Below are 13,200 nucleotides of genomic sequence, written 5' to 3' on the forward strand. Positions count from 1 at the left end.
ATGTGTCTGTTTTTTTCTTTACACACAATTGTTCCGTTTTCCGTTTGCTTTCTTTTCGCATGTGTTTTTGATATTTTTGTTTCTATTTTTCAACCAATTTCGTGTGTTTTTGGGATTTTAATTGTGTTTTCTGTCCATAATTCCCGAATTTAAAATCTAGAAAATGAATACCAAAGTCGAAGGTAAAGGTGAGCCTGAGATTCAACAGCAAATGAATCGAATTCGGGTTACACTCAACAGTCCAGATGTCAAAAAACTTGAAAAAGGTATGCTCTTTATAAATATGAAATGAACTAATATTAATAATGTAATTATTTCTTTCGACGATATAGTTTGTTCCGATTTGATTCGTGCTGCTAAAGAAAATGCTGTTCAAGTAAATGGACCAGTACGTATGCCAACAAAAACGTTGCGAATAACCACACGTAAAACGCCTTGCGGTGAAGGTTCAAAAACATGGGATAGATTTCAGATGCGTATTCATAAACGTATTATTGATCTGAAAAGTACATCAGAAATTGTCAAGAAAATTACCGCCATCGGCATTTCACCAGGTGTCGACATTGAATTCACTATCGCTAATTCTTAAACGTCACATTAACAAATATTTTTTTGTATAATTTACGCTAATAAAACATGATGACAAAGAAATAAATTCCTTTGAAAAATTCTTTTTTAGTTCATAAGTTGATCCAACTTTAGAAGTAAAATTACACATCCGGAGTCAAGATTGTAGAAAATTTCAAGCTATTTTTTCCTCTTGATCCGATTCGATTTGAAACATTTTATTTTCTATCGATGAATTCCAATCATATCATTTGTTTGTTTTTTTTAGTTGACTGTTTGGTTGATTGATATTGATATTTCATACAAAGTATGAAACAATCATTATTACAGATACGGTTCGATTGATGATATTTAAACGATAGAAATTATTTATCTGTCATAATCATGATAATGGAAAAATGTGAAGGACAATATGTTGATTGCTTATAAGTTTGCGAAAGGAATTACACGAGATTCAAAATGAAATTGCCTTTTATTTCAATTTTTATTTTCATCCATTTTAATTTCTTTTCTTTTATTGTTTTGTTTGAATATTTATTTAAATCTTCAAAAATGACCAATGATTTTCTATTTTCAATCTAATTTATGGAAAGAATCATAAAGAAATTCTAAAATGATGAAATTCTTGCACAATAGATGGCAATACAAACTTAAAGTTTAGTTCTCGTTTAAAAAAAATGAAGCTAAAAAAATTGACCCTGAAGATCATCGCTATATTTTGTTTTCGGTTTTCATAATTTTTTTAAAAAAATGTGTTTAGTACAATTCAATGGAAAATTTTCTTAATTATTTAATCGAATCAATCGATACAAATCAAAAACATGAATAATTTATATGGTGTCATGCTGATTCCAGATAAAATGAAATGGCATCAAATAGCTCTATTCATAGACATTCTTAACATGCGAACAGATCTAAATAGAGCATGAAAATAATCGATCACAATCACAATTTTTTTTTGACTACTGTCTATTATTATTCATCAATGGTTAAGCTTTGTTTTGTTGTTTTTGTCGTTTTGTTGATTCCATTGACAATCATCATAATCTTATCCTTAAATGAAGTGCAGAAGAGAAAAAAGATGCCATTATTCAAAAATATATAGCCATATTGATATTATGCAATGATGAAACTAAATAGATTTGATTAATCCGGATCGAATCAAAACAGTGATGATGATCTTCATTACTAGATCATTGTCATCGTATCATTTAATTTATTTGTAAAAAAAACAACTATGTTTCTTGTCTATTTTGTTTCAAAATGTTGTTATTTATCATGATTATCAACAACATTTGAATGCATCATCAACGAATTATCATCGATATCATTTGGAAATAAAATTTTTAAAAAAAGTCATAACCAGAAAAAAACAGGAAATTTGCATGCATGGGAAATTTTAATCATTTTTTTCCATGTATATTTGTAGCATTCGAATGAAAAAAAATTTTCATTCAATGGGAATTACGATTGGGCGCATTTTTTTCGGTCGCAAGATCGCGCTTCATCGCCCGTTTGCAATATCGAAACCCATCATCAAAAACTTCTCTGTTCATTGGATATCACATTATATCTTGTGTGTTTTTTTTCGTAATAATAATAATATCTTTTTATGTTGAACATTTGTTGTTGTATTGAATTATATATGTTTCGACAAACCGTTGAAGACGCACATGCTCGAATCTATTCTTCAAAATCACATGCTCGGATTTCTGTTAGTAATATTTTCATCTTCTTCATATTATTATTATTTTGTTGTTGTTGTTGTTGATGATGAATGATGATCAGCATCACCATGATCATCAACATCTGCGATTTGTCCTTTTGATTGTCTCTGGTCTTTTTTTTTAATATCTACAACATATAATGAAATTAGAGAATCAAAACTGAATTCGTTGTGTATGTGTATAATTTTTTTCCACTATATTTCATCAACTAAATAATAATTGTTTATGATTTCTTTTTTGTTTTGTTTAAAAAACAAATTCGAAATTGTCATCAATAACAAGACTATAATTATCATTACATTATTATTGTTAATGTTTTATGATTTTAAACTATAATTGTCAATCAATATAGAAATTATTATGAAATAATAATAATAATAATAAAGAAGAAACCGGTAAATTCAACAACAGAATTCAAACGACAAAAAAAACAATCTAATCGATCAGACATATCAAGCAATATTTGAAAAAAATTGATTATAAATTATTTTGTGGTTATTGCAATTCATTATTATAAACTAGTCTAAGGATCATCATCGTTCATTTCAATACTTTTTATTTCACATTAAAAGGTAACAAATGTTTTGTATTTATTTTCTTTCGCTTAATAAATAAGGATTCGATTGTCTTGTCATTCTATCAATCTGTCATAAGTTCTGATGAGTTCGTTCACATACACAGACAGTTGTTACTTTATTAATTTGAATTTTTTTTTTTGCTACATAAAATTACATTGAATAACATCCTTGTAGTTATTAATAATGATCATTATGATAATCCCAATTTTACAACAAAAAAAAATTTTTTTTTCAATAACACAAATTAATTAAGATAACATAGTAAAATTACATTGACAGTGATGACATTGTGATATGATACAATGATTGAAATGAGAACCTCGTGATTATAGAAACCAGAAAAACAAAACAAAACAAATTTACCTTTTCAAATTGATCATTTTTTTCATTCATTATAATCCACAATAGTTTTTACTTAGCAGCGGTTTTATTTTTTTATAACATTCGTTGAAACTATTAACGATCATTATCTTAGAAGATGACCGAAAAATCAGCCTTGTGGTTGTAAAACATTGGTTTTATAATCGTTTTAGCTATAGCAAAAAAAATGAAAATATGTCAGAGTTGATAGACAGTTATTTTGTCATAATCCAATCACTATCTATAAATTTATTTTTTTGTCATTACCTGTTCATATTGAAAATTTGATCCATATTCAACATTTTCATAACAAAAACAATCCGAAAAACCGATATAAAAACAAAACAATTAGCTGCTATTACGACGGAAGTGGTAACAATTTATTTTGATTGCAATCAAATAAATTAACTGAAAAACATTTAAACAACTTGTTGTCATTGTATCGATTTCATTCGATCGAATCGAATATAGGGACAAAATATTCTTCAAACCAACACCGAGAAGCCATAACCAATTTTTTCTATCTATCAGAACAAATGAAAACTTTTTTTATTGACAGCTGTTATTGTTATTAAGATAAAATCCATTTAATCTAGATTTATTTAGATCGTATTATTATTTTAAAAAATCCATCATATAGAACAAGTAGTTTTTTTCTTATTATTACTACTACTATAAATATAACATGTTTCATTTTAATTATATCTCAGATACAGATTGCATTTAATGCTTTAAAATTTATCATCATTATCATCATTATCCATCATTCTACTTACATAATTCTATTTTGGTTTTGAAAACTTAATTTTTATCTATGTCATCATTCGTAGTATTTTTATTGTGCATAATTATTTGGGATAAAAATTAACTGAAAAATTATTTGAAAAATTATTTATCAATCATCATCGCCATCAATAATCGACAATCAAACATCAATGGTTTATAAACGTGTATTTTGTAGAACTTCAAACTATTCTAGGATTCGCCTAGAAAGTGTTAATAGTAATTATGATCGTCTGAAATTTCCATCAAATAATCATTATTGTGCCTTATGCAATTGCTCAACCAGTGTCAAGTGCAATTCTTTTGATAATCAATCTTCAAAATCTGTTCCTTATCATTGTTTTCAATACCTGGTCATCATTATTTCTTTGATTATCGTTTCAATCTTTGATTCATCATCACTGATTGTGGATAGTTTACCCACGGGTATCGCTATCAATTCATCATCATTTTCATCACCGGATATTTCCGATGTTGCTATTGCATCTGCAAACCTTCGTGCTTGGCATGCACGTCTTAATACTGCAGCTACAACTAATGAAGAAACTACTAATAAACTTCGTTACAATCGGAATACAATTTCAATCAATCCTATTGATAATGATACCATTCCATCGACAATCAGTGGATTTCGTTTAATTGGTGATCCTAAAGCTATTGTTTCTAATGATGAGTAAGTGTAAATCTTTTTAGAAATCATTCTTAATTCGATTTTTTATGAATTTTATTTAATTTTTATAAATAGACGTTATACAATCAAAGCTGATCACGATGTCGAAGCTCGAATATTTGGCAAAAATTTTGGTAAAGATTTTCTGATCGGGTTTTCTTTGATAGCACCGAATTCCAAATCTATGATATGCTCGGTTGATGAAAAATTCGAGGCTATTAAGATCGATGATCAAACAGCTTATTCGAAGATTAAACTTCCAGCTAGTTCAAAACCATATCATCTTTGTTATTCGGAAAATATGTCAAGAGATGATTATTTCTACTACGCCGGTAGTGATCTTTCCTATCAGATCGAATCTGCAGCACCTTTATTACCTTTTTGGCTCCATATAAGTACCTTGTTATTGTTATTGGTCATGTCTGGTCTATTCTCTGGCCTCAATCTGGGACTAATGGCATTGGATAAGAATGAGTTGCAAGTAATCGAACGTTGTGGTACTGAAGATGAAAAATACTATGCCAAAACGATTTCACCTGTAAGAAAACGTGGAAATTATCTACTTTGCACTTTATTGCTCGGTAATGTTCTTGTCAATTCAACATTGACCATTTTATTAGACGATCTTACATCGGGGATATTCGCTGTGATTGTTTCAACATTATCGATTGTAATATTTGGTGAAATAATTCCTCAAGCACTTTGTTCGCGTCATGGGTTAGCTGTTGGTGCCAAAACAGTTTATGTGACTTATTTATTCATGTTTATCACATTTCCATTATCATATCCAATATCAAAATTATTGGATAAAATTCTTGGTGAAGAAATCGGTAGCGTTTATGATCGCGAACGTTTAATGGAATACATTCGTGTTACAAAAGATTATAATAATCTTGAAGTAGATGAAATGAACATAATTTCTGGTGCATTAAAATTCAAGAAAATTTCCGTAGCCGACATTATGACTCCGATCAGTGATGTATTCATGTTACCATATGATACAATACTCAATTTTGATACGTTAACTTTGATCAATAATTCCGGTTATTCGCGCATTCCCATCTATGAAGGTAATCGTGATAATATTGTCGGTTTATTACACGTGAAAGACCTTTCATTAATTGATCCGGATCATAATTTGCAATTAAAAGTAGTGCTTGACTTTTATTCACATCCATTGTTAAAAGTGTTTGAAGATGATAAACTAGACAAAATGTTGAATGAATTCAAGCAAGGCCAATCTCATATGGCATTGATTCAACGTGTTATCGATAATGGCGTCAAGGACCCATACTACGAATCTATTGGTATCGTCACCCTTGAAGATGTTATCGAAGAATTGATTCAAGCAGAAATCAATGATGAAACCGATGTGATATGTAAGTTTTTCTTATCAATAATTTTCTAAATTTCTTAATGTTTGCTTTCTGAAATATAGCTGATAATCGACGAAAGCAGAAACGACAGAACGTTCAAAGTCGATCGAATTATCTGGAATTTATTCGTGAAGCTGGAATTAAGCAAAAAAATGATGATGATTGCTGTATAATGGAGTATTCAAACAATGTTGCTATTTCACCTCAGCTAGCATTAGCTGCCTTCCGTTTCTTAGCTTCTTGTGAGTTTTTTCTTATTGTGGCAATATAGATTTTTTAATGTTATAATTTTAGCTGTTGGTCCGTTTTCGTCAAAGAAAATCTCTGAAGAAGTTTTTAAACGTTTGATGAATAAGAATATTTATTTCGAAGCCAAAGGCGAACTACGTAAAGCTAATATTGATAATATGTTACCAGATAATGTTTTATATAAACGTGGACAACCAGCTGATTATTTTATCATGATATTGGAAGGACGTGCTCGTGTAATTGTAACCAAAGAAAATCAAGAATACGATGCCGGACCATTTTGTTGTTTTGGTATCGGTGCTTTAACTTCTTCTATACCAAGTACAGAGGACGGAACTGTTGTACCGAATCGTTTAATCAACGAAGAAAGTGGTAAGTTATCCTAGAAAAAAAGTATTTTTTTAATTCGAATTTGATTGATTAATTTTCTTAAAAGCCGATAGTCTTAGTCAGAAAAGCAGCCAGCAAAACATTAGTCTCCAACAATCGGACATATTTATTCCCGATTATACGGTAATCTGTTTAGAAAAAGTAATCTACTTGAAAGTGACAAAAGATTTCTATAAAATGGCATTAAAAACAACCGATGTTGTGACAAAACGTTCGAGCGACCTACAAAAATCTCAATCACAAATCGAGCAAATTGAAGATTCATCGGAAAATACAACGGCAGCTGCAGTTCCATTGATACCCATAAGTAACACTAAAAATGATAGTCTTTCACGACACCTGAAAAATCTTCCACCAAAATATCGAAAGATTAGTATGGGTACAAATTTAGCCGATTCAAGTTTGATGCCCAAATTCAAAGATAAAACCAGTGTGAGCAATCAATTTGAACAGGATGATGAGCAATTGATGAATGACACGCACAACAATCCACGTCATCGATCACAATCAAAAAATAGTCTGATTGTGGATCAAATACGACCAGCTCGAATTGTTACTTCCGATAGCCTTAATAATCGCCGTTCATCACCAACTGTACGGCGATCTGATGCGATCGAATTGCTTGCTGATAATCATTCACCTCGTTCATACGGTTCAATCGAAAGTCTGACTGGCGATTCTCAGCACCAACAACAACTTCATCAGCAACAATCAATGGAAAATCCGCCAGCGCTCTCACCACCATCATCTCTTGCACCTGAATTGAAAGAAAAATTGAGCCTATTACGTAATGGAAGTTTATCGGCCCTAGATGAATCAGGTGATCACAATCAAACAACTATTTCTCAACAAACAAAGTCTATTGATGAACGCACAACATTTTTATGATAACACATTTATAAATGAATAACCGAATCGCTCAATTAATCTTTTCCGGTTTATGTTTCTTCCTAAATTTCGATCAAATATTGATTCTTTACCGTTTTCATTCATTTATCATTTTTTTCACTTTTAATTATGGTTTCATAAAAGGGTTTTTCTCATTAATTTGCTTGAAAACAAAAATTTTTTTCGAACCGGTCATTTTATCGCTAACACTTTTGTTATTGTTTTCGTTGTAAATAATTTATGATAATAATAATTTTTGTTGAATCAATTATATTTCATTATTCACAACATTATAATGATAATTTATTAAATATGATTATAATCGATCATGATGACAAAGATGATTAAAATACATTTTTTTTGCCCATCTGAATTCTTCGTACTTTTTTCTATGATTAATCGAAATCTAACTCAATCATCGATGTTTTTTACGATCAATATGTGGTTCGAGAAAATGTTGGCGACCATCATTCGGTAGCCGAAGATATAGATGACAAAATTCATAAACAACTCTAGCAAAACGCATTTTGAAAACTTTTCCAGCTAGACAATATTCTCGTACTAGGTTTGATGGACATGTATCAATAATATGATTACAATCATACGGTTTAGATCCATACATGCGACACTGTTCGAATGATTGATCACATTTTTCACGTCGTTGCATCTCCATTTCATATGGTGTATATGGCCGTTCACAGAAACATTGTTGATCACGTTCTTTTGTCTGGCGAAAACCCGTCGGACATTTAAAACGACTGCGTTCATATTGATCTTTTGATTTTGGTGGGAAAAAAACAACGAAAAAATTATCATCAGTAGCAACATTTTTTCCATGTTGATTACGAGACGGTGACGATCCTTGCAGACTGTTATCCTCATAATCACATGGTCGAATACAGAGAAATGTTTCACGATTATCTTGGCTATCTATCGGACATTCATTTGATTTCCATGCATTCGCTATTGTCCATTATGATAATCAAAATGATTGTGATGATAAAAGAAAAAATTTAAAATTATTTAGTTTAGAATAAGAATAAAACTATAGAAAATAAATGGTGTTCTGCTTGTCAAACATGGAAGGATTCTTGAAAACAGAAAAAAACTAATTTTCAATTGACAGAATCGAAACAAAAACAAAAAATAAGGTATTTTCAGACAGTATATTATACAGGAGTGATATAATGGTAAATTAAAAAAAACTTGCCAATTGTAATCGATAGGATAGGTAATACGAATAATGAAATAAACAACGATATTATTCGATTATCATGATTGTTATTGGCCATTTTCAGCATTTTATAAACAATACTATTACACAATATCAAATGTTTACTTGCGGGAAAACCGCACTAATATTTTGATTCGATATAAAAAGACAGATTTTGAAGGAAATAGATGCTTTTTTATAGCAAAATAAATATCAGATCGTTAGAGGTGTATCATTATTTTACCAACATTAAAAAAAATAATGAAAATGAAAATGGCTACAAACACATTTTGGAATTGTCATGACTTTCTCTCTCTTTGTGTATAGATCGGTATGAACTAAATTAAAGTATCATTTTTGACATTTTTGATAAATGTTTGATCATCAAATACGGACAACCTGTCAAGAAAAAAAAGTCCACTAACCCAATTCATTGATAATGTTGATGTTGGAAATTTATTTCCGCTTTCATACACATCAGTAATTACCCTCGATCATATAATCAAAATAGATAAAACGAAAACACACTCGCGCACATAATCAGAAAAAATCATCAACGTAATTCCCCAACCAAAAAAAAAGTTCGGACAAATGTTTCCTTTTTTTCCAATATGCATGAGATCAAAGTTGATTAAACTGTTAGAGTGGAGAAAAACAGAAACACTTGTACAAACAACAAGAAAAAATAAATAAAATTTTTACCATATGAATTCGATTCGACGATGAGAAATTGGATCGACGATAATAATAACAGCCACGACGACGGCATTTTCATTATATGGTTATTGAACAATGATATGATATGAGATCATATCATGATCATCATCATCATCATTGGAGCCGATTCGTTTAGTCGTCCATTTCATCAATTGATTCGCTTGGTTGTTTCTTTTTTAAAAAAATCGCCATTATTTATAAGGTTCTAGTTTGGGTCAATTTTATCATGAAAAAACAACCTTGATGGCAATCTAGGTTTAAGTAAAGTCTGAAACCAAAATTTCATAATGCTTTTTCATTAGAAAAATTAGCCATCTTCTCTACTACCTATGATTTAATCAAATGTACGAATCGAGAGAGAAAGAGAGAGAGAGATTTATTGTATCGATACATCTTAATAATCTGGACTTTTTTATTTAACGTCAACTCACAAGATAATTCTTGTCTGTCAATCTTTTTAATTCTTTCAATGAGTTATTAAATTTTTTTTATTCTTGTTTTTATGCTTAAGAATTTCAAAATAACAGTGCTTCGTAATTTACCACTTCGATGGGAGATTCACTTTTTGTATTCTTATTTTATAAAATCTTAACAATCATTTAGTCTTATAAAGTGAAAAAAAACAATAGAAAATATGAAGGGATTAGAAGGTCAGTTGATGGCTTATGGGTTTGATCGAAAGAGTAAAAAAAGATAAATGTTCATACGGCATTTCGCCACCTGTTGGGTTGGTCAAATTTTTTTTCTTTGAAAATGTTTACATTTCTAAGTGTCTTGTAAAGTGGCCATAACCATATAATTGGTCAAAATTGACTACTGTCGTCGCTCATTCGTATTAATGTTGGTCTAAGATAATGGCGACAAGACAAAACTATTCAAACAAAATAACTACAGCCATTTGTCATCACAGGCTCTAAAATTGTTGTCAATTGTACTAACACAAGCTCATCAAGTTCTTTCAGCCAACAAAAGTCAGTGTTGTCGAAATGTATAAATTTTCGGGTTCGTATGAATCATTTCGTCATTCTACTTCGATGTCGTCATCGTGTATTTATATGAAAAAAAATCTCTATTTTTACAAAAATCACAAATAAACTTGGATAGAGATGAAATTCTTTATTATTAAATTTTACGATCATCATCGATCAAATCAACGGTTATTGTATCATTATATGATATTCGCATTCTATTTTGTATTGCTTAGTCATACGAGCTTCACTAACATTTCCTCATCCAATGCATTCATCATTTCATCACAAACTTCATCCAAATCCACTATCGTACGACGAAATATTCCAGTCGATACGAAAACGATGACCGCAGAGAAATGTTATTTTCATGCTAATGGTAAAACAGATGGGAAATCATTTTTTTATGGACAATGTATGAGCATGAATGGACCGGATGGTTGTTGTCTTGAAGGCCATTATAAACCTGGTATCTGTTCAAATTTGGGACATATTTGCTGTATAAATCCTGATCCAGAATGTAATGCTATGTTCACGAATAAAGGTAACTTATTTTAAATTAATTTTCGATTACATTATTTTATTTTAATCAAATGAATTCTTTTAAATTTAGGAATAACCAAATCAGCCTTGAGACAATATGGTCATGTATTTCGCAAGATTAATCAAGATCAAACTATTAATAATAACGGTCAAATTTTTAACAAGAACAATCACAATGGTCAACAACGGGCAATTCGTTCAAATCCAAAACAATTCAAGTATATTTACAATACGAATTTTGAAATTGTCGAAATGCCGGCACACATGCAATTGGATGCCGTTACTTTTGTAGTGGATGCATTAGATCGTTATAACGGCGATTTCGATGATGCAGCAGATTATTTATGTCGAATGTTGGATCAAAAATATGAAGAATCAAGTCCATGGTCATGTACGATTGGTCGTGATTTCGGATATTCAGTCGATCCATTACCTGGAAAATATATGTTATTCTACATCGGTAATGATGTTCGAGTTATGGCATTTGTTTCAAAAAACGAAAATTAATCCGTCGGCATTTCAACAGTCGATAGACCATCATTTTCGATGTTGTTGACACCTTTTTTTGAAAATTTATTGACACAATCACAAACGTTGCTAATTGTTATTGTCAATTGGCGCCATTTGTCTGAACATGGTCATTTAGTCTAATGATGGCCATCACCAATCAATTAAAAGGGCCATTGTGACAGACACATGCGGTGTTTTCTAGTCGAAACAAAACGAAAAAATATGCCCCTTTTTTAAATTTTGTTTCCCATAAGTCATTGCAGACATTTTAGCCTGTCTGCCTTAGCGATTCACTATAGATTCTCTTTAATTGTATCGTCGTGTCGTTTTTTAAGAAAATATTTATTGTCTACACCAAATATAGCACCACTAAGGAAATCGATTTGGGTATTGTGCAAGCCAAATAGTTAAACATGCACATTGAAGTTTAAAATCGACCGATTAAAATGTAAAAAATTGTTTTTCCTTTTTTTTTGTAAAAAAGAACCTTAATTTATTAAAAATTGTATTTTATTAAATTCTGATTAAATCATTTTTTCTCCGAATTGATTATGATAGAATTTTTTTTCTGGTGGGTTTCATTTTGTGCATACTTCTTTGGGAAATGAACAATGATCTGTAATGTGTGTAGAAAAATTTGCTTTAAAAAAATTTGACAAAGATGTTTTTAATAAAACTCACCATAACCAGCAACACATGGACAAGCATCAACATAAGTATCGGCTTTAACCTGTGCATTAGTACATTTTTCGCCTATATTTGCTTTCGGTTGACAAGAACGAAGTTTTGTTTCACGATCCAATTGACAGCAACCAGAACGACAATCACGTGAATAGGTACAGATTTCACCCAATTCACGATGTGTCTAAAACAATTGAAAATTTTTTCATCAAGACGATCATGATCAAATGATTGTCATCAAGTGAGTGAAAAACTTACACGACGAAGACCTTCATCGATTGGATGTTGCATCATATCATCATCACCCCAGTCTTCTAATTCCATCCATCGTTCTTTTACCTCTTCAAGATCTTTTTCCAATACTTTAAATTCTGGTTTATTTTGCTGTGCACCGGAATCCGAAATTTCAGCATTGATCATAACGAACGAGGTGACAAATAGAGCCACTGAAAATTTGCACAAAAAATCAGCCATCATTTCAGATGTATGTAATGTAATGTAATGAAATAGTATGATGCGATAGAAATTATGAATATGGCACGATAGAAAAATGAAATTTGCAGAAATGCTAATGATAATGATCAATAGATTTGATGATCAATTTTTGGGGAATTTTCATTTATGAAAAATGATAATATTATCAATAGAATAGGAGGTATATTTGAAGGCCAACTAGCTGAAGCACTCTAAACAAAGACCACCTTTTTTCATGAAATAGCAATCGGAAATTGACGTTTTTTTTTTTGTGAATGAAATTAATTTCAATTGAATTATTATTCAAAGATACGACGCCATATAGAAAAACAACAAAAAATGATGCTCACAAATATATCTCTTGTTTTGAAAAAAAATTTCCTTTTTCTCTTTTCATAACGTTACCATGAATATCATTATTATGATTTCAGGTATCAAAGCAGTGGTCGATGCTGAAGAAGACACTAGTCAAGTCTAATCAAATCTTCGTCAAAAACGATGATAAC

The 13,200-nt window shown here is 30.4% G+C and overlaps 5 protein-coding genes across 5 annotated transcripts; 3 read left to right on the forward strand and 2 right to left on the reverse strand.

Moving 5' to 3' along the window:
- Positions 1-25: 25 nt before the first annotated feature.
- RpS20 (ribosomal protein S20) lies at positions 26-671 on the forward strand. Its single transcript, XM_027343622.2, has 2 exons — positions 26-266; positions 333-671. The coding sequence occupies exons 1-2, from the start codon at positions 164-166 to the stop codon at positions 587-589; spliced, it is 360 nt and encodes a 119-aa protein (XP_027199423.1). The 5' UTR covers positions 26-163; the 3' UTR covers positions 590-671.
- A 1,582-nt stretch (positions 672-2,253) lies between these two features.
- uex (metal transporter uex) lies at positions 2,254-7,961 on the forward strand. Its single transcript, XM_027343116.2, has 6 exons — positions 2,254-2,866; positions 3,943-4,688; positions 4,761-6,064; positions 6,124-6,303; positions 6,356-6,682; positions 6,747-7,961. The coding sequence occupies exons 2-6, from the start codon at positions 4,168-4,170 to the stop codon at positions 7,586-7,588; spliced, it is 3,174 nt and encodes a 1,057-aa protein (XP_027198917.2). The 5' UTR covers positions 2,254-2,866; positions 3,943-4,167; the 3' UTR covers positions 7,589-7,961.
- LOC113793137 (uncharacterized) lies at positions 7,874-8,963 on the reverse strand. Its single transcript, XM_027343118.2, has 2 exons — positions 8,799-8,963; positions 7,874-8,551 (listed from the first exon to the last, which is right to left on the reverse strand). Exons 1-2 carry the CDS (start codon positions 8,887-8,889, stop codon positions 8,004-8,006), a joined length of 639 nt encoding a protein of 212 aa, XP_027198919.2. The 5' UTR covers positions 8,890-8,963; the 3' UTR covers positions 7,874-8,003.
- Positions 8,964-10,521: 1,558 nt separating this feature from the next.
- Positions 10,522-12,786, forward strand: LOC113793203 (uncharacterized). Its single transcript, XM_027343194.2, has 2 exons — positions 10,522-11,030; positions 11,100-12,786. Exons 1-2 carry the CDS (start codon positions 10,625-10,627, stop codon positions 11,534-11,536), a joined length of 843 nt encoding a protein of 280 aa, XP_027198995.1. The 5' UTR covers positions 10,522-10,624; the 3' UTR covers positions 11,537-12,786.
- On the reverse strand, positions 12,032-12,697 carry LOC113793207 (uncharacterized). The gene is made up of 3 exons (XM_027343197.2): positions 12,479-12,697; positions 12,221-12,404; positions 12,032-12,155 (listed from the first exon to the last, which is right to left on the reverse strand). The coding sequence occupies exons 1-3, from the start codon at positions 12,695-12,697 to the stop codon at positions 12,118-12,120; spliced, it is 441 nt and encodes a 146-aa protein (XP_027198998.1). The 3' UTR covers positions 12,032-12,117.
- Positions 12,787-13,200: the final 414 nt, after the last annotated feature.

The sequence above is a fragment of the Dermatophagoides pteronyssinus genome, unplaced genomic scaffold (genome assembly GCF_027571235.1).
Source record: "Dermatophagoides pteronyssinus isolate colony J.1.1.1.1 unplaced genomic scaffold, Derpt_VIB-CSIC_2022.12 sq0001, whole genome shotgun sequence".
NCBI lineage: Eukaryota > Metazoa > Arthropoda > Arachnida > Sarcoptiformes > Pyroglyphidae > Dermatophagoides > Dermatophagoides pteronyssinus.

What these genes read in the sequence shown, in the direction of transcription:
- RpS20 (XM_027343622.2), top strand. Translation starts at nt 164, where the DNA reads ATGAATACCAAAGTCGAAGGTAAAGGTGAGCCTGAGATTCAACAGCAA. An exon ending in TGTCAAAAAACTTGAAAAAG is followed by an intron (nt 267 to 332) that starts GTATGCTCTTTA and finishes TCGACGATATAG; the next exon opens with TTTGTTCCGATTTGATTCGT.
- uex (XM_027343116.2), top strand. Translation starts at nt 4,168, where the DNA reads ATGGTTTATAAACGTGTATTTTGTAGAACTTCAAACTATTCTAGGATT. An exon ending in GCTATTGTTTCTAATGATGA is followed by an intron (nt 4,689 to 4,760) that starts GTAAGTGTAAAT and finishes TTTTATAAATAG; the next exon opens with ACGTTATACAATCAAAGCTG. An exon ending in TGATGAAACCGATGTGATAT is followed by an intron (nt 6,065 to 6,123) that starts GTAAGTTTTTCT and finishes TCTGAAATATAG; the next exon opens with CTGATAATCGACGAAAGCAG.
- LOC113793137 (XM_027343118.2), bottom strand. Translation starts at nt 8,889, where the DNA reads ATGCTGAAAATGGCCAATAACAATCATGATAATCGAATAATATCGTTG. An exon ending in TATCCTATCGATTACAATTG is followed by an intron (nt 8,552 to 8,798) that starts GCAAGTTTTTTT and finishes AATGGACAATAG; the next exon opens with CGAATGCATGGAAATCAAAT.
- LOC113793203 (XM_027343194.2), top strand. Translation starts at nt 10,625, where the DNA reads ATGAAATTCTTTATTATTAAATTTTACGATCATCATCGATCAAATCAA. An exon ending in TGCTATGTTCACGAATAAAG is followed by an intron (nt 11,031 to 11,099) that starts GTAACTTATTTT and finishes TTTTAAATTTAG; the next exon opens with GAATAACCAAATCAGCCTTG.
- LOC113793207 (XM_027343197.2), bottom strand. Translation starts at nt 12,697, where the DNA reads ATGATGGCTGATTTTTTGTGCAAATTTTCAGTGGCTCTATTTGTCACC. An exon ending in TCGATGAAGGTCTTCGTCGT is followed by an intron (nt 12,405 to 12,478) that starts GTAAGTTTTTCA and finishes CAATTGTTTTAG; the next exon opens with ACACATCGTGAATTGGGTGA. An exon ending in TCCATGTGTTGCTGGTTATG is followed by an intron (nt 12,156 to 12,220) that starts GTGAGTTTTATT and finishes CACACATTACAG; the next exon opens with ATCATTGTTCATTTCCCAAA.